At 37.2% G+C, this 25,867-nt stretch overlaps 1 protein-coding gene across 2 annotated transcripts in view; it reads left to right on the forward strand.

The window, feature by feature from the left end:
• CDADC1 (cytidine and dCMP deaminase domain containing 1) overlaps nucleotides 1-25,867 on the forward strand; it is a 46,056-nt gene that overhangs the window by 11,631 nt on the left and 8,558 nt on the right. For both annotated transcript variants that reach the window (XM_043994126.1, XM_043994127.1), the window contains 4 exons: nucleotides 2,459-2,533; nucleotides 12,721-12,898; nucleotides 16,369-16,947; nucleotides 22,062-22,111. In XM_043994126.1, the coding sequence (XP_043850061.1) occupies nucleotides 2,459-2,533; nucleotides 12,721-12,898; nucleotides 16,369-16,947; nucleotides 22,062-22,111 (882 nt within the window). The remainder of the gene's footprint in view (nucleotides 1-2,458; nucleotides 2,534-12,720; nucleotides 12,899-16,368; nucleotides 16,948-22,061; nucleotides 22,112-25,867) is intronic.

Consider the following 25,867-nt stretch of genomic DNA (forward strand, 5'->3'; position numbering starts at 1 on the left):
TTTTACATATCTATTAATATATAGCATCACCTTCCATCTTACTTTCGGATTTATATTCTTAGCATGTAGCACAATAGATGCTTAATAAAAACTTACTGATTGATAATGTATGTACAGTACTTTGTCAATTATCTCCTTTGTTATTCATCCTAAAACTATTCTTTGTCTTCACCTTGACCCATTCCTGGCCTTCCAGTCCATCGCCCTTGCTCTGGCTTCACTTCTTCTCCTCATTTCTCAACAGTCTTGACCTGTTGGTTGACCAGTTAACTGTACACTATTAGCTACTCTTGAATCCTTTGTCTCCTTATTCTTTAACCAGCCATACTGTGCCAGTGCCTAATTGTGGATTAGCATCACCATTTTCCTTCTGTTTCTATTCATATTGTGAGGCTTAAAAAAATCTAACTGTGATGTTTAAAATCTAATGAGTGGTCGCCTTAAATTAGAAGTTTTAGCACCAGTCTTCCACATTAAGCATTTATTAAAGTATATTAGGGGTTAGCAGTAAGAGAGAGAATGTGTCTGCCACCAACAGCTGGTTCCCGAACCAAAAAAGGAAGATTCTCAGCAGCTTCTCCCAGAAGCCCCCTGTGAAACAGGAAGCAGGGCCATTTTCACACACAGCTCCAAGCTAATTGGCTGATAGCATTCATAGATAAGACTTACAGGTGGTAACTTCTGGACACCAGACAGCTTCCAGACACTTAGTCACATGTTTTCTTTTCAGGGGAGCATTGACCTGGTTCTCACAATGTCTTTCTCAGCAGGCTAGTGGTGCTCTGATTCTCAGAATATTTTGCCAAATGCTGCTGGATAAAATTATTCCCAAAGCTATGAATGAATTAGTGAATCAATGAAGCATTTATTAAGTGCATAGTGTGTACAAAGCATCATACTCAGTGCTGAATGAATGTATTCGCAGTTCCATACCCTCTACTGGACTTGTACCTCAAGGAAGAAAAGGCTCCCATATACTCCAAAATGTTTATAGCAGCACTTTTTGTGATAATGAAGAATTAGAAACAGAGTAGCTGCCCATCAGTTAGGGAATCACTAAACAAATTGTGGTACATGTGTAGTAGGATACTGCTGTGCTGTAAGGAATTATTTGTATAATGAATGTAGTGAAGCATGATATCCATATGAGATGATACAGAGAGAAGCAAGCAGAGCCAAGAAAACAATATTTACTAACTACAACAAAGTACAAGGAACAGAGACACTAAAAAGTAACTATAACCAAATTATAAAGATCAAAAAGAACTCAAAGGAAGAGATATGAGAAAGTATTCCTTCCCTACACTTTCATGATCCATAGGTATTAAATATAGCATGTTTTGGGACCTTTTCAATGTATTAATCAGTTGTGCTGACTTTTTTTCCTCCCTAAAAATACTATTTGTCATATGGAGTAGCTCTTTAGGAGAGGTAAGGGGAGAGATACTTGTAATACTGTTGCGATGTAAACAAAGCAGAAAATATCGATGAAAACATTTTAAAAAACAATACTTTGTAAATCTTAACACATAAATTTAGGTTAGTTATCAGTGTTTAAGAACTGGAATGTCGGGCAGCTAGGTGGTGCAGTGGATAAAGCACTGGCCCTGGATTCAGGAGTACCTGAGTTCAAATGTGGCCTCAGACACTTGACATTTACTAGCTGTGTGACCCTGGGCAAGTCACTTAACCCCCATTTCCTCCCCTTCCCCCCCCAAAAGAATTGGAATGCCATTGAAGTGGAGATAACTTTTGAGAATTTATTTAATCTTTCTGCCTTCTAGCTACAACTAGATCCCTAGCTTTTACTCTTAGAAAACCTTTACACATCTTTTGTAACTCTTTTAGACTCTGAGCCAATTATATTTCCCTCAGTTTTATCTTTAATAAAAATAATTTAACTATATTGATTCAGTTCTGATTGATTATTTTTCATTATTTTTCTAAAGGCTATGGAGAATAATTTTAATTACGAAGTTGCAAGACCATTTAGAGGGGAAATTATACTTGATTAACTTCTTCTTAAAGAAGAATAAAGAATTGGTTGAGAATGAAAATTTGGCAAGCCCTTCATTTGTGATTAGAAAATTTAGTATAAGTAATAAAAAAAAAATAGCTCTAAGAATTTACCTCTTAAAGTAGTAGGCTTTATGGTAATGAACTTTGAAGTTATTTTCCTAGAGAAAATTTTGTCTTAATAGAAGATGTAAATGTCTATGGAAAAAGACAACATTGGCTACATAAACTTGTCTAAAATCTATACTGAAAGAAAATCAATAAAAAGGGAATTATTCTATATAACTATTTTTAAGGTGTGGCCTCAGCAGAAAAACATGAAAGTTCTTGTTATTTCTTTAAAATAAAAGGAAAAAGAATATGCTAAAGAAAATGTAGACCTGGTACTAAACACAGAATATGCCTAGATATTAACCTTTAAAAATTTTTTGTTGTTAATCAGAGAAAGGAAGAAGACGAACTTGGACCTTTGGGAGATAATGCAGATGTGGCCAAAGTACCTATCGACAAAAAACAGGTAAATGAATTAAAAAAGAAAACAAAACATACATCTGTCCATGTCTGTCTGTGTTATCTACCTACCTGCCTATTTACCTAATCCATCAATTTGACTGATTTTCAGTAGCTGTCTCATCCTCTTGTGTAGAGTGAAGGGGTTGGACCCTTCCAGCGGGAGTGAATTGGCTATATGAGTAGTTGGGGGGGGGGGTAGTGTTTTGTTAAAAATGCAACATTCAAAATCAATATAAGTTTGCTTATTAATTATATTGATTTATTTCAATACATATAGTATTTTAATAGGTATTCTGTCAGTTCCTCTTAAGATCACTTAGAATTTTTTTTTTCCAACTCATTCTCAAGATGGACAGATTTCTAGTAAGGGAGTTTTTGCTACTCTCGATTCACCACTCAACAATAATCAACAAAATCATAGATATCATTGTATATTTTAAATATTTTTTCAAACAAAATCTGATATCAGTGTACTATAAATTGAATGCTTGTATTATTGAAAGACTCTGTTCCTTTTTTGAGGGGTTTATTTAGCATTTTATTTTTCCCCAATTACATGTAAAAAACTTTGTGTTCCAAATTATCTTCCTTCCTCCCTCTCCAACCCCGCCACACACACAAGAAGGCAAGCAATTCAATATAATTTATGTATGTGTAGTCTTGCAAAACATTTCCATAGTAGTCAAGTTGTGAAAGAAAACAAACAAAAAAAAAACTCAAGAAAAATAAAAGTAAAAAAAATAATGCTTCAATCTGTGTTTGTACACCATTACTTCTTTCTCTGGGGATGGATGGCATTTTTCACCATAAGTCCTTTAGAGTTTTCTTGGATCACTGTATTGTTGAGAATAGCCAAGTCTTTCACGGTTGATCATCTTACTTACAGTACTTCTTTTACTTTGGACACAATACATTTCACTTTGCATCAGCTCATGTAAAGTCATTCCAGGTTTTTCTGAGAGCATCCTGGTCATAATTTCTTTTTTTCCTATTTAAAATTTATTTTATTATATGCTGTCAAGAACTTCTCAAGGCTCAATTTAGTTACCCAAAGTATTTGTCAACTATGGGAGGGGAAGGGGAAGAAGAAAAGGAGAAAAATTTGGAACTCAAAATCCTATAAAAATGAATGTTCAAAGTTATATTTACACGTGGTTAGTCTTAATAGTATTTTTTTCCAGTAACGTGTAAAGATAGTTTTCAACATTTGTCTTTATAAGATTTTTAATTCTAAATTTTTCTCCCTCTCTCCCTTCACTCCGCCCTCCCCAAGACAGAACGCAATCTGATATAGGTTATATATGTACAATCACATTAAACATCTTTCTGCATTAGTCATATTCTGAAAGAAGAATCAGAACTAAAGGGAAAAACCTGAAAAAACAAAAAAATTGAAATAATATGGTTCAATCTGCATTCACATTCCACAGTTCTTTTTTTCTGGATGTGGGCTCATAATTTCTTATAGCACAATAGTATTCCATCATAATCACATACCACAATTTGTTCAGCTATTCCCCAATTGATGGGCATCCCCTCAATTTTGAATTCTTTGCTCCAAGAAAAGAGCTGCTATAAATATTTTTTGTACATATAAATCCTTTCTTTTTTTGTTTTTTATCTCTTTTTGGATACGACCTGGTAGTGGTATTGCTAGGTTAAAGAGTATGTGTGGTTTTATAGCTCTTTGGCCATAGTTCCAAATTGTTCTACAGAATGTTTGAATCAGTTTACAATTCCACCAGCAGTGCATTAATGTCTCATTTTCCCCATATCCCCTACAATATTTGTCATTTTCCTTTGCTGGAAAGACTCTATTCTTAAAAAAAGAATTATAACTAAACAACATAAGTTTATAGTAGAATATAAAAAATGAATCTTGTACCAACTTCATACCTATTTTATCTTCAATTTTTTCCCAATTACATGTAAAGATCATTTTCAACATTCATTTTTGTAAAATTTTGAGTTCCAAATTTTTCTCCCTCCCTTGCATCCCCCCTCCCCAAGATAGCAAGCAATCTGTTAGAGGTTATACATATTCAGTCATGTTAAACATATTTCCACATTAGTCGTGTTGTGAAAGAAGAATCAGAACAAAAGGGGGAAACCACAAGAAAGAAAAAACAGACAAAAAAAGTGAAAATAGTATGCCTCAATATGGATTCAGACTCCATAGTTCTTTCTTTGGATGTGGATAGCATTTTCCATCATGAGTCATTTGGATCATTGTATTGCAGAGATGACCTAAGTCTATCATAGTTGATCATCATTCAGTGTTGCTGTTACTGTGTATAATGTTCTCCCGGTTCTGCTCATTTTATTCATCATCAGTTCATGTAAATCTTTCTAGGTTTTTCTGAAATCAGTCTGGTCATCATTTCTTATAGTACAATGGTATTCCTTTATATTCATATATCACAACTTGTTCAGCCATTTCCCATTTGATGGGCACATCCCCTCAATTTCTAATTATTTTCCACCACAAAAAGAGTTGCTGCAAATATTTTTGTACATGTGAGTCCTTTTCCCTTCATACCAATTTTAAATGAACTAATATTTGAATTAGCGTTTAGGACTTCTACAAACTTATGTAGTTAATTAAGCCATGCTGACTAAAATAGTATCCTCAGAAAGGGGTCAAATTCCTGACAGTAAAAAATGTGAGTTTAAGTAATAAAGTAAGAAACCAATTCCCCTTTCATTTGAAGTAGTAAAACAAGATGTGTCATTAATTTTTGTAAGGGATTGTGTATCTTTTTCCTGTGATTTAAGATAATTAACTCTTAGAAATAGATTTTGACCTTAGAGATTATCTTTCCCCTTTCTTATGATGATCTTAGGCCTCTGCCAAGAGGCAAAAGAATAGTTTTAAGTTGCTTCTGAGATATTTGGGATTTAACCTTGCTGTGATTTAAAATTTGCTTTACTCTTTTAAAAATACATATATTTTATATAAAGAGTATTCCAGGGGCAGCTAGGTGGCGCAATGGATAGAGCACCGGCCCTGGAGTCAGGAGTACCTGAGTTCAAATCTGGCCTCAGACACTTAACACTTACTAGCTGTGTGACCCTGGGCAAGTCACTTAACCCCAACTGCCTCACTAAAAAAAAAAAAAAAAGAGTATTCCATCTAATGTAATTAAGGTAGCTAGATCTGGCCTTTAGAGAAGGACCCACGAGCTCTGGAAGGACTTTGAGTGTGAGTTAGGTGGAGCACTGTGTTTATGTCTAGCTGCCTGCCTTAAATATGGAAGAAATGCATTACCACAAGGCTGGCTAGTTGGTAAGGAATTTTTTTCAGCCACATCATTTGAAGACCAATAGCAAAAGTCCTATACTTATAAAATCACAGATCCTTGAAGGGTTGAAGTATAAATAAATTTATCATATTCTGTGTTTATTTTGCCTTTATGTTCATTTTTAAGATTTTTTTAAATGGTAATATTAGTGTATTAGTATACATATGTATGTATATTAGAATTTCAGTATACAATATTAGTAAAATATTAGTGTAGATGACTCATGTTATTTCTGACTCTGTGAATGTAAGTTGTTTATCTACAGTACAGAAAATAAAACTTAGGGAAATGAAGTATTGCTACAATTATGAAAACAAAAGTGGTGAGGAGGAAATGGGGAATGAAATACCACTGTATAGTGTTGAGTGCTGGATAGACGCTACCTGGAGAAAGGTAACTTGGGTTTGGTACATAATAGCTTTTGGGTAAATCATTTTAACTTTCTAATACATATACTAATTATTAGGTTGTTGTGATGAAAAAGCTATATGAATGTGGTCATTTATTAAGCACCTACTTAATATTTAACATTTGTTAAGCACTATGTGCCAGGTCTTGTGCAAAGCACTGGACATTTAAAAAAAAAAAAAAAAGAGGTAAAAGGCAGGCCCTGCTCTCGTGGAATTCACAGTCTGATGGGGGAGACAAGATAATTAACAGAGGAAAGACACTAGAATTAAAAGGAACTGGGAAAGACTTGTGTAAAATAGGATTTTAGTTAGTACTTAAAGGAAGCCCAGGAAACCAGTAAGCAGAGATGAGGAGAAAGACTGTCCTAGGCATGAAGGATCACCAGAGGAAATCCTGGGTCAAGAGATCCATCATTTGTGGAATAGCCAAGAGATTAGTGTCCCTGGGTCAAAGAGTATGTTCATTGTTGTTGACAATAACAGCAATAATAAGTGGTGAATCCCTGATAATAGATAGTAGATATATTGAGTCTTATCCATAGCAGTCTATTCTTCATTGCCTGTGTTTAATTATAGATGACTTAGTGAACAAGATCACATGAATCCTTTCATAGTTGTTAGTGAAATAAAGCAAAATCAGGATCCAAAACAGTGATTCACTGAAAGGAATTTAGTTTCCCTAAATCCTTTTGAGAATCTTATTAAATCACACTGCCCAAGTGGAATGCGACTTTAAAATTTTTCAGAGTTTCTTAAACTTTGGAATGGAAAATCTTCGTCCAAAATTCTGACATTTTGAATATACCTTTATAAATAAAATTTTTAAAGTAATAAATTATGCTGTAAAGTAAATAGTATTCCTAGGAATCTAAGCAAGAAAGTAGATTCAAAAGCTTATGTAAGTCGATTGAGTCTGATTTAAGTTTGTACTTATTATTTATTAGAGTAACTTTGAAGAATTCTTCCATGGCCAAGACTTCTTTCTTAATTACCATCTATTACCAACTTACTACTATGACATTTCTTTAAGGTTTATGTTCTGGGGGCAGCTAAGTGGCGCAGAATCATAGAATCAGAATATAACAATCATAAGGGGCAGCTAGGTGGTGCAGTGGATAGAGCACCGGCCCTGGAGTCGGGAGTACCTGAGTTCAAATCCAGCCTCAGACGCTTAACACTTACTAGCTGTGTGACCCTGGGCAAGTCACTTAACCCCAGTTGCCTCACTTAAAAAAAAAAAAAGATTTATGTTCGGTAAGGTATTAAATAATTAAGTTATTATGTTCTGTAGGGTTCTGCAAGGTATTAAATAAATCTCATGCAATTGTCCTGGTCACTTTGGTTGGTTCAGTTTTGAGAAATAAATTTTAATGGTGAGATTTTTGGCTACATGACATTAGTGAGTTTCAGAATTGACATTTTCATTATTTTCCAGCTTACCAAGAAGAGCCTGAAGTAGGCTAATAAAGTGAATAAAGGGAGTTTGTGTTTAAAACCTTGGCACTTAGATAAATATGAGGGAAAAAAGTAGAATTCTTGGTTCTCCAATTTCAAGATAATTTTAATGTTTTACTTTAAAATTCAGTACATGTTGCCCTTTTTGGATATAACTGTATTCTATATTTATACAAAAGCTAAATCATTTTGTGTTAAGAAATCTGTATACTGAATCATAAAGTCAAAAGCAAGAGAAAAATAACTAGACCTGTGTTTCTGTAGGAAAAAATGAATCTTACATAATATCACACTTAATCCTGTTTTTCACTTCTGGGAACAGTCTGAACTTGTCAGCATGCCACCTTAGTGCAATTGATTAATTGTTCAATAAGTAAATCTTCCCCACCACCCCTGCAAAAAAGCAAGATCCATCCAAATTCTGTGCACTCATTTAAAGCACACTTAGAAGGAGGACATGATGGAGACTGGCATTTGTGTTATAATGGGAGGATTGGCCCAGGCGTTAGAAGATTTAGTTTCAAGTGCTGGTGCTGTCACTAACTTGCCTGACTCTGTCCAAGGACACCACACCCCCCCACTTCTCTTATCTGTAAAACCTACCTCACAGGCTTTGTGGGAGGAAAGTGACAGTAAATATGAATGTGAATTATTTCTTAAAATCACACATGATAAAAATATAATTCCTATTTCAGTGGGAGGTCTCTTGATTTCATTGGACGTGAATTTTTTTTTTTTGGCGGGGCAATGGGGGTTTAGTGACTTGCCCAGGGTCACACAGCTAGTAAGTGTCAAGTGTCTGAGGCCAGATTTGAACTCAGGTACTCCTGAATCCAGGGCCGGTGCTTTAACCACTGCACCACCTAGCTGCCCCCAGACGTGAATGTTTAATAGCCTATGTATAGCTATTTCATTACTATATTTAGCAATATGCCTTTAAGAAGAAGTCACTTGATCTCTCTAGTCTTTGGTTTCTTCATCTGTATAATGAGAGGGTTGGAATAAATGTTTTCTGAGGTCTCTTCCACTTCTAAATCTGTTATCCTAGGCCTAGCTGAAAGAGCCTTTTAAAGATTGTTCCACAAATGTTTTCCAATCATGTAAAAGCTACTGTTGATTTTAACTTAACAAGAAAGGAGGCCTTTTAAGAGGATGTTCCATATCAGTCAATATTTGTTGTCCCTGTTGCATCTGATTGATTCTAGTGCCTTTTTCTTGATTGAAACAAATTGCATTTTTGTCAGGATCAATCTCTAAGTCCTGGACATTTCTGCACCTGTCTCCCGTACAGAAATGTCATAATGGTAAGTCCATTGTGATCTTTCCTAAATAGGGTTGTTTCAGAAAGATGAACAAGGAGCCCCCAATTTGTACTCTGCCAGTAGAAACTTTAGAAATCACTGGGTTTTAATTACCCTTGTGCAAGCTTCCTGGATAGATTTTTTTTTTTTTAAGGCACATGGGCTGTATAAGATTGCAGTTTGGCATCAACCTTTCATACATTCTGTTTTCCTTTTGAACTTTAAAGCAGATTCTTTCTGTATAATTTTTGGATCTTTTGTTTAATGGATGAGAAAAATATTTAAGTTTCCTGATTTTATTTTAAGTAAACTAATTAGTGTTTTCCCCTATTTTTCAGTTGGTTGACTCAAGGAATAAACGTTCTATCAAATGGTTCCATCTAGAAATGACATCGAGGCACTCCAAAGAATACCGTATTTCAGTCAATAAATCAGCTGGCATTTCCTAAGTGTCTGCCATGCACCTGATGATGATTAAACAAAGAAAAGCCAAAAACAAATTTTTTAAAAATCAGCCTTTATTCTTAAGGAAATCAAGTATGCATGCCCACAGTTGGGAGTGCAGTTCATATTTTCAAAACATTTTAGTTCCCTCTCTGTGGTGCTTTCTCAAAAGTTTTTTTTTGTGTGTGTGTTTTGTTTTATTTTAAGGGGACTTTAAAGTGAGGTTTAGATTTATACAAAAGCTAGAGAATATTTTATAAAAAATCCATATACTGAATCATAAAGTTGAAAGCAACAACAACAAAAAAAAACCCACCTAGAACTATGTTTCTTTAGAGGAAAAAAAAGAATTTTCTGTCATTTTTTATGTTTAGGAACATTAAAGTAAGAACTCTGACTTTACAGAGTCGGTGTACAGTGATCCTTTTTTTTCCCCCTTTAAGTAAAAAGCACTTTCTAAGCACACAGTAGCTACACGTGCATATTTGATCCTGACAGTAACTTTCACACCTAAGGATCTAGGCAGACAACAAGGCTCCTTTAACTCTCCTTGAAATAATTTATTCTCTTGCTTTATCCTTTTGTCCCTCTCTCTCCTTTAATGTAGACAGATTTACCCTTTCCCCTTCATCCATCTCACTTCCACCTTTGAGACTTCATTTGTTTTATACCTTGAGCTTCCCTCATTATCTCTGTCTCTCAGAAATCAAACAGCTTCTTAGACTCCATGTCCTCCAAGAAGCCTGTGCCTGATTTAAAAAATGGCGATCATGTACCTTGCTGTATTTCTCCTTTTCACTTATTTTGGATTCTGCTGTGGGGCAGTTGTGTGGCAAAGTGGATAGAGCACTAGCCCTGAAGTTGGGAGGACCTGAGTTCAAATTTGACCTCATACTGTTACTAGCTGTATGACCCTGGCAAGTCACTTAACCCCATTTGCCTTAAACATCCAGGGCCATCTCCAGTGGACCTGATCTATATCTTGCCACTGGACCCAGATGGCTCTGGAGGAGAGAGTGAGGCTGATGACTTTGTACAGCCCTCCCTCACTTAAATCCAATTCACTGCAAATCATGACATCACTTCCCAATGTCATGGTTTTCCTTGAGAATGAAGGACAAACAACAGGTAACTGGATTGTGCTTATTGTAAAATCCTTTCCTAATTTACTTCATAATACATAAGGTATGATGTTAAAGTGATAAAGTAATATTTAAGTAGTGATGTTAAAGACAAGTTCCACATACCATACATGAAAGTTATAATTGTGCTTATAATTATACTTTTTGTGTCCTGTGCATCTTTTAGAATCTTTATTGTCCGTTATCTAGCATTTAAATGCCTACTATATGCCAGACATTGTGCTGAACTCTGGTGATGTAAAGATTAAGAAAAAAACCCACACAACAGACCTTATTCTCAGAACTGAGTCTAAAGGAGGTACGTTATGCAAACTCAGAGGACAGGCTTTAAGATTAAGGAGGTCTGGGATAAGCTTCTTGCAGAAGCTGTCTTTCCCTGAGAATTTTTGTTTTGTTTTGTTTGTTTGTTTTTTTGTGGGGCAGTGAGGGTTAAGTGACTTACTTGCCCAGGGTCACATAGCTAGTAAGTGTTAAGTGTCTGAAGCTGGATTTGAACTCAGTTCCTCCTGAATCCACAATGGGTGTTTTATCCACTGCGCCACCTAGTGGCCCCTGTCTTTCCCTGAGAATTGAAAGAAGCCAGGGAAGCCAAGAGAGAGGTAGAGATGAGGAAGGAGAACATTCTCTGCTTGGTGGACTGACTGCCAACGACAGTGCTTGGAATTGGGAGCTGGAGGGACGTGTGCCAGGAACAGCAAAGAGACCAGGGTCACTGGGTCACAGAGTGTAGGGTTGGGGGTAAGATGGAAGAGGACTGGAAAGGAAAGAGGGGACGGTTCTGAAGGGCCAAGCTGAGGAGCTTCTATTTACTCCTGGAGGCAATAGGAAGCCCCTGGCCTTTATTGGCTGGGGTATGGGGAGCAGGAGCAGGGGCTGGGGCTGGGGCTATTGCATTCTTAGGAGCTAAGAGCTGTGTTTGCTGAGTGGTTCTGGGTGGCGTCTGACATCATTATCATTGATGGAGAGCTTTGGTAAATGTTTGGGGTTGGGATGGACTATCCCCCAAAGAATGACTTATCTCTATTGGAATCTTGTGCTTAAGATCTTAGTCCCTGTTATAATAGTGGCACTCCACATGATGGCTGATTTCTTAACTTGAGACTGTTCTCCTCTGCTTCATTACTGTATTATGAACCTAGCTGATTGTGTGACCTTGCTGTTATAGACTGTGGGGCTGGAAGACGACCTTCCAGCTCCCTCATTATACAGGCAGGCAAGGGAACTGAGGCACAGGTCCAGAACTGGAACTCAGGTCTTAGGACTCCCAAGCCTGAGCCCTTTCCATGATATTGCACTGTTTTATTCATTCCAGCCTTCTAAAAACTCAAGCTGATCTATGTTTAGCTGTTATCTCATGAGATCGTGATAGGTAGATTTTTAGTCAGGGGTGGATAAAAAACATGTCAGTCTACTGTTATTAACAGTAGACAGCATTAAGCATGCAAAAAAGGTAGTTAAAATACATTACAGAAGATTCCTTTTGCCCTAGTTAGCAAAAACATTGAACCCATCACTGACAGTTTTATACTTCAATCTTTTTAGTAGATGGTAGGTCAGAGGTTGATATATATTTGATAAATGTATTGAATGTTCCTATTTTGTTGTTCCCTGATTTGTACATCATTTTTAGTAATAATTTAGGAAGTTTCCCTTTTTAAAAATCTATAGCTCTGTCATCCCTCAGAAATACTATTACTCTGTGATCCTGGGAAGGTTATTCTATGGAATGTAGCCCTTCCACTTTTCAGAACTAAAAAAATTCGCTTATTTATGCTTTATATTACCACAGATCACCAGGACAAGCTAAGGACATCTCTACAAGCTTTGTGAATAATTTGGATAATAGAATATAGGTTGGGAACTCTTGAACATAGTCAAGTAAACATTAAACTTTTACAGTATTTCTTTAGAATAAATTCACCAAACTCATCTGACATTAAGTACCTACTCTGTGCAAGGCCTTGGGGTTTCTAAAATAAATAGTAAGTGGTACCTGCCCTCAGGATGTTTCTGCACATTCCATTTTCAGATGAGAAAGCCAGTCCTTTTGTTTTACTAGAATAAGCCAAGTGTTATCTATGGGATGCTCTCTAAATGTGCCGACTCTAATGAAATAATATTTTGTATTTTGATATAGGTGAAGAAAACTGGTCTTGTGGTGGTGAAAAACATGAAAATTGTTGGTCTCCATTGTTCTAGTGAAGATTTACATGCTGGGCAAATTGCTCTTATTAGACATGGGTCAAAGATGAAAAACTGTGATCTTTATTTTTCCAGAAAACCATGTTCAGCTTGTTTGAAAATGATTGTAAATGGTAAGTGTAGAAATGCATATTGGAAACAGGTATCATTGCAGATTAAATAAAGTTTAGCTGAGGACAGTCATATAGCTACAAGGAAGCAGCATGTTAAATTCTGTGTACTAGTACAAGGTATGCCACTGACTGACTAGTAGTCTTAGGCCACTTTAACTTCTGTGCCTCAGTTTCCTCAGCATTAAATTGAAGGAAATATACTGTCTAATCCTAATCCCTTAAAAATCTAATTCTATTCTAATAAGAGATAACTAAGAAAATAATTTTTTAACAAATATTTATTGGATGACTACCATATATGCAGATTCTGGGGATTTACAGAGTCATTCTTGTTCTCAAGAAGTCTTTAGCAGGGAGATAAAACATACATGAAACATAAGATGAAAATTCAGGGCAGTATTTACAAAAATTATCAGATGAATAATATAGTAAATAAAGGATTTCAAGGAAGAGAGAGGTCATCGTAATTTGATATGGTTGGACAGAGCTTTATGGAGGGAGTGGATCTTAAGGGATAGATACAATTTCAATAGGACAGAATAGCATGAGGAAAGTCATAGAGGTAGTAAGAACCAAGTAGTGTTAAAGGGTCAATGGATAGACATAGAGTGTTTGTGTTGTTGAATATTAAGAACTAGATTAAAAAGGACATATTGTTGTGGGTCTTGAATGCTAATCACATTTGGATTTTTATCCTCCATCTTAGAAGTCCCCAAGCCTTTTTGTGGAGAGCAGCTATTTTTTATTTAACCAGAAGCCTTAGATCGATGGTCATGGCCCATGGGAAGGAGGTTGGGTATGGGGAAGAACTAATGATTGAGAACCATGGGGCATTTCCAGCGTGGAATAGTATATGATGAGAAGCCATAGGGCTTCCTCCTTGAGACTTTTAGGTATATTTCTACGGGGGTGTGGGGGGGTGTCAGATGGAGCTATGATGAGTTTTGGCCTCATTTCCTTTCCCACCGAAAATACTGGCTGAGAAGGGAAACAAAGTACAGCGCTGTACTAGGGCAGGTTGACCAGGGCATGACAATTTTGAGAATGCTGACAATACTTAGTCACTTTCAGCTCTGGAAACAACTAAATTTAGAATCTAGTTAAAAAGAATAATTAAAATTACCAGATGGCATACTCCTTGACGCTCCCTAGTCCTTACATCCTGGATTAACTCCTCTCTGGTTTCTGGCCTGGCTATGCTCTTCTTCCTACATCCCCCATAGAACAGTGTCCTTGGGACTCTTCTTTCAGTAGGATCTTGGTCCTGTTTTGGTATCTTAGGGCATCTTTAATGCTACTCGTTCTGAGTTCCAGAATTACTAGTTATAGCTCTGACAAGGTGATAGTTAATGCCCTTCCATCTACTTGGTTAGTTTTGTAATTGATTCATCACTTGTGATCTACCACTTGGAGGGGAGAAGGATCATGCTCTTGATAATTGGGAGCCATTGAAAGTTTTTGAGCAGGGTTAAAGCATGATGAGAACAGTGTTTATAGAAAGATTGATCTGATGGTGTTGTAGAGGATGGTTAAGAGACGAAGGAAAGATAGGGGCTGTTTATGTTCTCCTAATGGGAGACTATTAAAGTGATCTAGGTGTGAGATAAGTGCCTGAAATAAGGTCATAATAGAAAGTAAGATATGGATGCAGAGACTTTACAAAAGAAGAACTTAGAGCATTTTATAATAGATTAGAAATAGGGGACAAAATTATGGGATGAATTAATCCCTTTTCATAAGAATCAGTGGACTACAGATGAAGAGTGCTAGATACTTTCATTTTATTTTACTCTACTGTTTTTGCCTTGTTTCATGACTGTGAATTTCTGTGATTGGTTAACTTCAAATGTCAGCATGTTTGCCACTCAAAATTGAGAAGTACTACAAGTACTTCTTTAGAAGTTGGACCTTAGCGACATGAATGGGGGAGTTTAGTACTAATTTTTCTTTTTCTTGTGTCCAGTATCTTTCCTCTTTGTGTTTCCATTTACATCTTCATTTCTTCTAGTTTTATGCATCCTTGTTTTGTTATTCATCTGAAAATTACATATGACCATTCCACTCTTGAGCTCAGTAAATATTTATGTGTAGGCCCAACTATTGTATGTAGACAGTTGAACAGGATGCTTTTCATAATATACTGAAAACCTTTTTAAACTTGTTAAGAATTAGGGTTTATTGTATTAGAAATTAGAAATTAAAAATAATCTTATATGAAGGGGAAAATTAAGGTATGCTCAATTTTCCTTCAATTAAGAAGTGTCTAGATTTAGTGAGATGATGAAATGGAGAAAGCTAGAAGCAGTCTTCAGTAGAACTCACTTAGAATGTTGTTGGGGGGAGGAAGATCTATATGTAACTTGATATAAGAAAGCTGGGTATATGCCATTACATAGTATGTGTAATCACATTTACTCTATCTCTTGAGAGGTATGATTTGATCCTCTCAGACGTTCAAATCCTTTAACAATGAATTGGGTTTCTATGGTTTTATTGTTCTTCCTTGTCTTTAGCTACCATTAAGATAATGAAGTAAACATTTCTGCGGTATCTGCTACTGGTACAAGGGCCTTTTTTAAGAATTTTTCCTTCTCACTTTATCTTGAATAATTGTTCCAAGAAACACAAAGGCATCAGTTTTCATCAGCCATGGTACTCATTTGGAGCAAAGCTGATTTGGAAATGGAATATGAGCACTTTCTGCAATCCAGAAGAAAGGGGGATATTGCTGTAAGAGGCAAAGGAATGATTCCTCTTCTTGGCTTTGAAGAAGCCACCATAATTCCTTTGCAGTCCAAGAATTCAAGAATAAGAGGAAGCAGACATAATTAGAACATTGTCTCTGAGCAAACTTTTTAAGTCTTGTAGACTTTAGCCTCCATAAGGTCAGGCACTATAATCTCTTTCAGCAGTAAATCTATATGATGTGACTCTCCTAAGCTTTGTCTTCCCCATCCTCCTGTCCCCTCATGTAGTTTTCTGCACAGGGTGTTTAATAAATGTTTGAATGAATGGGCTACTTTGGTGGGGTAAAATACCTTGGAGATTACTAATCTCACCCATATCTGCTTAGCAGTAGGATTCCTCCCCCATTGAAGATTAGAAGATGTTACTCCTTATGAGATAACAAAAAGGTTAATGAACTAACAAAGGGTTTTATTAAATATCTTGTAAACTATGTCATAAAACGAAGTTCAAAAATTTCTATACTGTAAATATTGCTACAACTCATGGACTCGAAAGCACTCTCTCATCCCAACAACAGCTCTGGGATCATGCTTTGAAAACCACTTCTAGTAGCCCTTTCTCTGAGTCTGCATCACAGGCAGATGGACCTCCATTGTCTCGGAGTATCCAAGTTTTTGCCTTGTTGATGGTGGGCTTATCACAAAAATCCAGATATCAGGATCTTTCAGGTAATGTTCAGATATGTTCACGGTGTTTCAGATTTTTTACATCTTGTGTTCCAGCTGGAGTGAACCGAATTTCCTACTGGCCTGCTGATCCAGAAATAAGTTTGCTCACTGAAGCTTCCAATCCATTGAATACTGGAGATGCAAAACTAGATGCCAAAGCAGCGGAAAGATTGAAGTCAAACAGTCGGGCCCATGTGTGTGTCTTGCTTCAACCTTTGGTGTGTTATATGGTGCAGTTTGTTGAGGAAACCTCCTACAAATGTGATTTTATTCAAAGAATTGCAAAAACACAGCCTGGCTTTAACTCTGACTTTTATTTTGAATGTAAACAAGAAAGAATAAAGGAATATGAAATGTTATTTCTGGTTTCAAATGAAGAAATGCATAAGCAAATATTGATGACTATAGGCTTGGAGAACCTGTGTGAAAATCCATACTTTAGCAATCTAAGGCAAAACATGAAAGACCTTATTCTACTTTTGGCCACAGTAGCTTCCAGTGTGCCCAACTTTAAACACTTCGGATTTTATTGTAGCAATCCAGAACAGATTAATGACATTCACAATCAAAGCTTACCACAAGAAATTGCAAGGCACTGCATGGTACAGGCCAGGTTATTGGCCTACCGGACCGGTGAGTTGCTCTTAGTTTGTAAATTGGGGCTTGCTGGTAGCATATTTGTATCAGAAACATTGCTGCAATTCAGCTAATTCATGTTAGCATTTCATTTGCTTTTAAAGACTCATTTGGCATATTATAGCATAGATGAATGGAACACTTGGCTAGGCAGTAGTACTATTAAAATAGTATTTCAATTCCTTGTGATCTATCTGGCACATTTATGGAGTCAAAGTTGTAATTACTTAGGGTGTGATTATCTAGAGGATTCTTTCTTTGCCTACCTTTGACCCCTCTCCTTATTAGCCCTTCCACCAAAGGGCAGGCAGAAGAGAGAAAGCAGAATTCAGCCGTCAGTTTTGGTGTGTTAGCAGCTCCGGAGAAAGGTTCTCTGAGGGAAGAATCATGGATCCAGAGCTGGAAGGGACCTGGAACGCTATCTAGTCCAACCCTATCATTTTATAGGTGAGGAAACTGAGGGTCAGGTAGGACACTGCTTTCACCCTTCCCCCTTTGAACTACATCACTGAAAGGTGCCTCTGATCCAGATGGATTTCTCTTTACCTAGTTAGTACATATCAGAATAATGTTCCTTTAAAAGTCCAAAGATAATAAGTTTTAGTATAATTTGTCCTTTTCCAAACTCCAAAAACGTAATTAATTCATGAAAGTGCTGGATGAAGATGGGGTAGCGAACAACAGCTACTTTCATAATATGTAATGGGAGACATTGAAGAACAGCCTGGTATACAGAGTGGAAAGAGTGCCAGACTTGCAGATTCTCCCTTAGACACTAGAATTGTGTGATCACGGGCCAGTGACTTCATCTCTCAGATCCTCAACTTCCCTACCTGTAAAATGGGAATAATTATACTTGTACTACCTATCTTTTAGAGTGGGTAGGAGAAAAACATTTTGCAAATCTTAAAGCCTTCTCTCCTCTCTCTTTTCTCATATATACAGATGGATACGTATGTATATGTGAGTTGTTATTGAAGGCACAGATTTACAAATAAATTTGTTATTTTATCCAAAATGTCAATATGACTAGTTTATTTCAAATTGATTATGAATGATACATGTGATACAACATCCCAATTTTGACTAGAGAAAGAAAAAAAAAGGGAATGTTTCATTTTCTTTGGGCTTTTTCGCCTCATGTTATTTAGGCAGAAATTACTCCATTTTAAAGCAAATGCAATCTGCTGTTTTTGATGAGAAATTATTGATTTGATAAGCTGTTCCTTTATTTCTAACATAAATTAAGCTTAAGTTCAAGGTGCTTTACAGTTACTGTTTTTAATATCAGAAACCTATAAGATGAGACTTCTAAAGTAAATTGTTTGAAACCACAGAGACTATAAAATATCCTTGCCAGCATTCTATGATGTTAACAGAAACAGTCTGAAAAATAATGGGGTTGGACTGAATAATCTTTAAGGTTTCTTCTAGCACCTGTGAGTCTCTGTTTCAGAACCCTATTGGGGCAAACCTCTGAATTTTCCTCATTCATTATAAATTTGAACTTCTCACTGTTGTCAGCTGAGAGAATGATGAGAATGATGAGAGTAGCAAGAACAGTTTCAATAAAATTTTAGACTGAGAGGAAAGTATATTTAGACATTTCTTCCATAGCTTTGAGGCTTCCAAAACAGGGACTAAATCTTGTATAGATGAGAATTTATTTCTGCATTTACCTTGCAGAGAAGGTGAGGATATGCACTGATAGTTTCCTTACCCTGGGAATTCCCTATACTGGTGAAATCACAGGTCTAAGTCCCTATACCATTAAAAACCTGTAATGAAGATTTTTGTAATTCATTCTCTTCTTAACCAGAACTGACAGACCATTTTTCTTATTCTTTCTGACAGTCATCAGATTGAAATTAAGGGGTTGATCCCCAAATGAAAATCCTTAATTACATTGTTTGCTTAAGCCCAGAAGACCACATAGCAGTATGATATTGTTTGGGAAATCTTGGTTATGAATAACTAAATACTTGGTGCCTATAGTAAGGCTACAATTATAGAAAGGATACTAGGCTGGAAACCTAGACCTGAGTTCTAGTCACAGCTTTTCCATACCCATTTTGTTGATATGTAACAGCTAGGTGGTACCAGAATGTACTGAGCGCTGGGCCTAGAAGTTAGGAAGACCTGAATTTTAATCTAGGCTAAAACATTTACTAGCTATATGACCTTGGGCATGTCACATAACTTCTGTCTCCCTCTGTTTCCTCTTGTGTTTAATGGGGATAGTAATACCACCATTCACAATACCTTACAAACATTTTGCAAACAAATCTGTACCTACCTCACAAAGAATTTAGAGGAAAAGTAAAATGCAAGTTGACAATTGCTTTTGAAAAGAAAAAAGAAACAAATGTTGGGTGACAGTCGTACTATCCTAAATTTCCTTAATCTGATTAAGTGGAAATTTTTACTTTGGCAAAAGCGAAGAATTAGGGGGATTTTTTCACTGCTACATGTTGGTAATTGGCTTTGTGTGCTATGGGATGGGTGGATGGATAAATATAGATTTCAGTCCTTGGAGTGATTTTTTCCTCATATCCAAAGAATTAATTCTATTATCAATCACTCCCATGGTTAAATATCAATGACATGAGGTTTCTTTGTGTTTATACTGAAGAAATTGATCTTTCAACATGTTATTTATTTAATCCACTGGGAGAAATGAGCTCCAAATTCTGCTTTAAAAGACCTCAAGATGGTTGCACATCTGTGGGGATTTTTGAGTGACTTTATGTTTTTCATCCTTTTAGCTTTGTTAAAATTCTTACACTAGGGACCCTGGAATAAATATAAAGTGTTATTGTGGGGTTTTTTAATAACATAGTTAACCTTGCCACAGAAGTTTAAAACTAAATCTTGTGGATAAAGCACTGGCCTTGGATTCAGGAGGACCTGAGTTCAAATCCAGCCTCAGACACTTGACAGTTACTAGCTGTGTGACCCTGGGCAAGTCACTTAACCCTCATTGCCCCTCCAAAAAAAAACAAAACTAAATCTTATGTTGGTGGGAGGAACAGACCCATAAAACTTGGACTTGAATTTTTTTGTTGTTTCAGATTTCTGTTTATTACACACAGTACAACTTTTCTTAGCACTGAGGTTTCATTCTTATTATATTTTATGTTTATGACTTCTGTCACTTGCTTTAGAAATGAACACGAGGTCACAAATTGAGTTTTTTGTTCCTTTTTGAGGTAAACTGAGAAAGGACAGGGAAGGAGCAAAATGTGTTTTAAACATAATCTTTTTTTATAAACCTTGTAGCAACAGCTTAAATAACTTTTCAAATGCATTTGTTTACACTTTTTCCCACAAGACCATTCCTATAAGATTTTCTTTTTCTTTTTTTTCCTTTTTTAGTGAGGCAGTCGGGGTTAAGTGACTTGCCCAGGGTCACACAGCTAGTAAGTGTTAAGTGTCTGAGGCCGGATTTGAACTCAGGTACTCCTGACTCCAGGGCTGGTGCTCTATCCACTGCTCTATCTAGCTGCTCCCCCCCCCCATAAGATTTTAATGTCTTTTCCATGACTAGACTATACCAGAATTATAGGAGGTAAGATCTGAATATTTCTGTGAGCAATATGAAAACCTTAAACCCACTATTTTAGAAACTTTTACATAACTTCATCCCCTCACTTTTGGGGGGTAAGATTTGCAACTGTGACATGCTACTTTAGAGGAAGATTTGAAAAGTTACACTTAGACCTAGTTGTGTCTATGAAATGGTCTGCCTACAGACACTACTCACTCAGCTTAAAAGTTCATAGCAATTAATGCAATTATGTTGTTGTTGTTCAGTTTTTTCAGTCCTGCCCTACTCTTGTGACCCCATTTGGAATTTTCTTGGCAAATATACTGGAGTGGTTCGCCATTTCCTTCTCTAGCTCATTTTACAGATAAAGAAACTGAAGCAAACAGGGTTAAATGACTTGCCCAGAGTCACACAGCTAATAAGTGTCTGAGGTCGGATTTGAATTCAGGTCTTCTTGACTCCAGGCCTGGTACTCTATCTACTGCTCCACCAAGCTGCCCTTAATAGTTTTAGAGCCCTTTGGATTTCCTCACAATAATCCTGAGCAAACATGCCCCCATTTTTTTTTTTAAGTGAGGCAATTGGGGTTAAGTGACTTGTCCAGGGTCACACAGCTAGTAAGTGTTAAGTGTCTGAGGCCGAATTTGAACTCGGGTACTCCTGACTCCAGGGCCGGTGCTCTATCCACTGTGTCACCTAGCTGCCCCAACATGCCCCCATTTTAAAGCTAAAGAAATTAAGGCCCAAGATTTTAAAGCTAGGACTTAAAAGCAAACTATCTCCAATCCCAGTGTCCTTCCCACTTTCTGGCTGTCATGCAGATTCACCCTGGCAGCAACAGGGCATGAGTCATAAAGATGGCATATATGGTCAGCTCACCCATCCCGGCCAAGCACTAGTATGCAGCATCTGATTTTCTACACTGGAAGGAAGCCTTCCAGTTCCATTTCAGTACCTTTCTGGGAACAGTGAAGAGATCTGTTGTTATCAAAGCAACAGTGGAGTGTTTTGGAAGAGCTCTGGACTCAGGAGTTAGAAGACCGGCTGCTAAATCCTGGCTTTGGAATTGCTTTTTTAAAAAATAATGTTTTAGGGGGCAGCAAGGTGGCGCAGTGGATAAAGCACCGGCCTTGGATTTAGGAGTACCCGGGTTCAAATCCGGCCACAGACACTTGACACTTACTAGCTGTGTGACCCTGGGCAGGTCACTTAACCCCCATTGCCCCGCAAAAAAACAAAAACAAAAAATGTTTTAGTTCAATTAACAAAAATCTGCCCCACCTCCCATTAAAATAAAAGAAAAAAACCATTGTAAAAACATGCATATATCTGACATTTCTTAGCTATGTGATGATGGGAAAGTAATTTAATATTTCCAAGTTTTTTCCTCATCTGCAAAGTAGGCATAAGACTTGTCCTACTTAATTAAAGCACTATGTAAATGTGAACCATATTAGGATTTAAGTTTTTCTTACAAAAAAGCACTTTTTCCTCCATACACTAGGTGGCTCAAATTTCTTACTAAGTTATGCTTTTTTTTTGGGGGGGGGGTTGATTCTTTCAGAGGATCACAAAACAGGAGTTGGAGCCGTGATTTGGGCAGAAGGGAAATCTGTAAGTATGAAAGAACTCTTGGCAATTCCGGTACCATTTACTCTGTATTTTGTTGCCTCATTCTTATCTCAATACACTTTAGGTAGAGCTTGAACTGAGTTGGAATTTTAGTATGTTCAATTTTTTTTTTAGGATGGGATCAGTAAGTAGGATTTTGTTAGGTCCCTGAATATTTGTCTCAATCCCACATCAATAATTTTGTCCATTATAAGAACCATATAGGCATGGCAGACTGAGTTGTGAGACAATTACTGGTCTAGTAGTACTATATTTTATAGACCATAAGAGTCAAGGTTCTATTTCACTATTCTATCTCTGGCATCTGGCTTCGTGTCCTGTTGCCCACAAGGAAAGGTGCTTAGTAAGTGTTTATTGAATTTAATTAAGTTTTCAGTTCAGTATGTTAGGTTTTTTTTCTGGTCTTTGTTGTCTTAACAAGGGAGAAGTCCAATGACCTTCCTTCTAGAGAAATACTTTAGCATCATTGGGGATGGCTATCATGAACTAATCCTTACCCTTTTAGGTGCCAAAGACTTTTATTTTGGCTATTGTTCTATAGAAATATTTTCTAAAGCAGATTATACTCAGAATGTATTTATTTGGTCTTGTTGAAGTGCATAATTAATTTTTTTTTTAAATGAGGCAATTGGGGTTAAGTGACTTGCCCAGGGTCACACAGCTAGTAAGTGTTAAGTGTCTGAGACTGGATTTGAACTCAGGTACTCCTGACTCCAGTGCCGGTGCTCTATCCACTGTACCACCTAGCCGCCCCCATAATTAATTTTTAAAAAAACATGAAATAGATTGTGTAATTACTTTGGGGGGGGGGGCAGTGAGGATTAAGTGATTTGTCCAGGGTCACACAGCAAGTGTTAAGTATCTGAGTCTGAATTTGAACTCAGGTCCTCCTGAATCCAGGGCCAGTGCTTTATCCACTGCACCACCTAGCTGCCCCTGTGTATTTACTTCTTTTTTTTTTGTTTTTGTTTTTTTTTTGTTTTTTTGCAGGGCAATGGGGGTTAAGTGACTTGCCCAGGGTCACACAGCTAGTAAGTGTCAAGTGTCTGAGGCCAGATTTGAACTCAGGTACTCCTGAATCCAGGGCCAGTGCTCTATCCACTGTGCCACCTAGCTGCCCGTGTATTTACTTCTTACAGGGCATAATTTGACATTTTCTTGATGATACAGAATTATCATTATGGGCATCAGGCATTATATTGTGTTCCCGAGGAGCTTTTAGGGTGTGTAGGGCTTGGTTTCCCCACACCAATGGTCCTAGGCTGCTATGCTTTTTTGGTTTGTGTTTTGTTTGTTTGTTGGTTGGTTTTTGTTTTTTTTAGTGAGGCAATCTGAGGTTGGATTTGAACTCAGGTCCTCCTGAATCCAGGGTCTGTGTTCTATCCACTGTGCCACCTAGCTGCCCCACTGCTACGCTTTTTTGAGAAAACTTGTTACTGCTTTTCTTTCTTTTCCTTTGCTAGCTAGCACTCCCTTCCAGACTGCTTTGAGCTAAGAAAGTAGGTAACCACCTGTATTAGCATTGGGTCTAGAATAGGAGTAGATACACACCATACATCAGGGTCTGAGGTAAGCTCCTTTGAGTTAAGAGCATGGACTTCTGGGGACAGATTGGGTCACATTTATCTTGGTGGCTTAGAAGCCCTTCTTGCCTTTCTGGGCCATGACTACATTCTGTAGAGTTAAAATTGCCAGGTAAGTAATCATTACATAAATGAAGTGTTAATAATGTGTGTCAGATGTTCACTTTTGTGAACTGTCATATTTGTATTCAATTCTCATTAACTCACTATCTCATTCTCCCTAATGATTGATTCTTCCCGATTTTTTCACATGCCCTGATGTCCCCAACCCTTGTCCCTCTTCCTATTACACATAGAACAGATTGTTTAGCCTCTGGTTTCCTATTGGAATGTCTACTTTGTGCCAAGTAGAGAACTAGGCATTAGGGATACTAAAATAGTCCATGACCTCAAGAACTTGCCTTTTACTAAGGGGATGTGACATATAAATAGGTAAATGTCCACAGCACATGATAATTTGAGGAGGGAGAAAGAACCAACAACTTGGGAGATCTAGAAAGGTTTCACAAAGAAAGCATTAGACACACTGAGCCTTGAATGATTGATTCTAAGAGGTGGAGAGGAAGAAAGGGAATGCCTTCCACGCCTGGGGGACTAGATAGCCCAGGCAAGGGCATAGAAGTGAGAGGCCCCAGGGGCCTCTCCCATTTCTAAAAATGTAGGATTGTTACCTACTCCATAGATATAGCCTTTTACTCCTCTTTATGAACTCAACATTTCAACTAAACTGGCAGCCTCGCTGTTTTCCAAACTTAGCATTATGTCTCTGACCACTGTGCTTATGCATCAGCTGTGCCTCATGCCTCTTCATCTTTGACTCTTACAATCATTAGTTTCTTTAAATTCTCGACCTATGGAGCCCTTCTTGATCCTCCTAGTTGTTAGTATTCTCTCCTTCATCAAATACTCCTTTATTTCTTTGTTTTATGTTATATTGTAGATGCCTTGATGGCATGGGCATTATTTGTTTTTCATTTTGGTCCTTTGTGTCCCTAACAGGCCAGTGCCCTGCATGTAGAGCATTAACTGTTTAAGAAATGCTTACTCAATTTAACTGGTTTCACTATTTCTGTCTATGGCATTGTCACCTCCCAGTCCAAGATCATAGCCTGCCATTTACACCACCACAGGCTGTCATTACTGCCTCTTTCCTTCTAACTCCTGGACAATAGTAACCTCCTAGCATGTTTTTCTTCCTCCAGTATCTCCCCATTCCAATTTATTTTTTATACTTCTGCCAGAAAAACTATTTCAGCAAACATTTACAGTCTTGTCACTCTCCCTTTCAAAAACCTTTGCTCCTGTTGTCTCCTGAATAAAGAGCAAACTCCTTAACCTGTCGTTCAAGGCCTTCCTGCTGTAACTTGTATCTGAGATGTTGTCTCCCTCTTTACCTGTTCCATTTTTAAAGCTTAACTATTACTTATATCACGAAGCTTTGCTTGCAGATCTAACAAAATTAATTTTTTTCCTTCAGACTTCAAGTAGTAGCTTGTTTTGTGCTTCTCTAATGCAGTTAGAATTAAGAGGAAGCTAGATGACACGGTGATTAGAGCACTGGGCCTGGAGTCTTTAAAACCAGAGTTCAAATTTGACTTCAGACATTTATTAAGCCAAGTGACCCTGGGCAAGTCACTTACTCTGTGTTTTCCTTAGTTTCCTCATCTGTAAGATGAGGATTAAGTGAGAATAATTGTAAAGTGCTTAGCATAGTGCTTGGCACAGAGTAAGCACTGTTGTTATTTAGTTGTTATTCAGTCATGTCTGACTCTGTGACCCAATTTGGGTTTGGTTTGGTTTGGGTTGGGTTTTTTTTGGCAAAGATACTGGAGTGGTTTGCTACTTCCTCCTCCAGATTATTTTACAGGTCAGAAAACTGAAGCAAATGAGGCTAAGTGATTTGCCCAGGGTCACACAGCTAGTAAGTGTTTCTAGCTGCATTTGAACTCAGGTCTTCCTGACTCCAGACCTGGCACTCTATCCACTGTACCATCTCGCTGCACATCTTATCTAACTTTTATATGTTGTCTAGGATTCTAGCATGGAGTAATTTTTTTGGTGGGCCCTTAGTCAATGATTGCTGAATGAATGGTATTTAATTGGACTTTTACATATTGAGTTTGTTGATATCATTGATTTCACTGCATTCAAGTTT

The sequence above is a fragment of the Dromiciops gliroides genome, chromosome 3, assembly GCF_019393635.1.
Source record: "Dromiciops gliroides isolate mDroGli1 chromosome 3, mDroGli1.pri, whole genome shotgun sequence".
NCBI classification, from domain to species: Eukaryota; Metazoa; Chordata; class Mammalia; order Microbiotheria; family Microbiotheriidae; genus Dromiciops; species Dromiciops gliroides.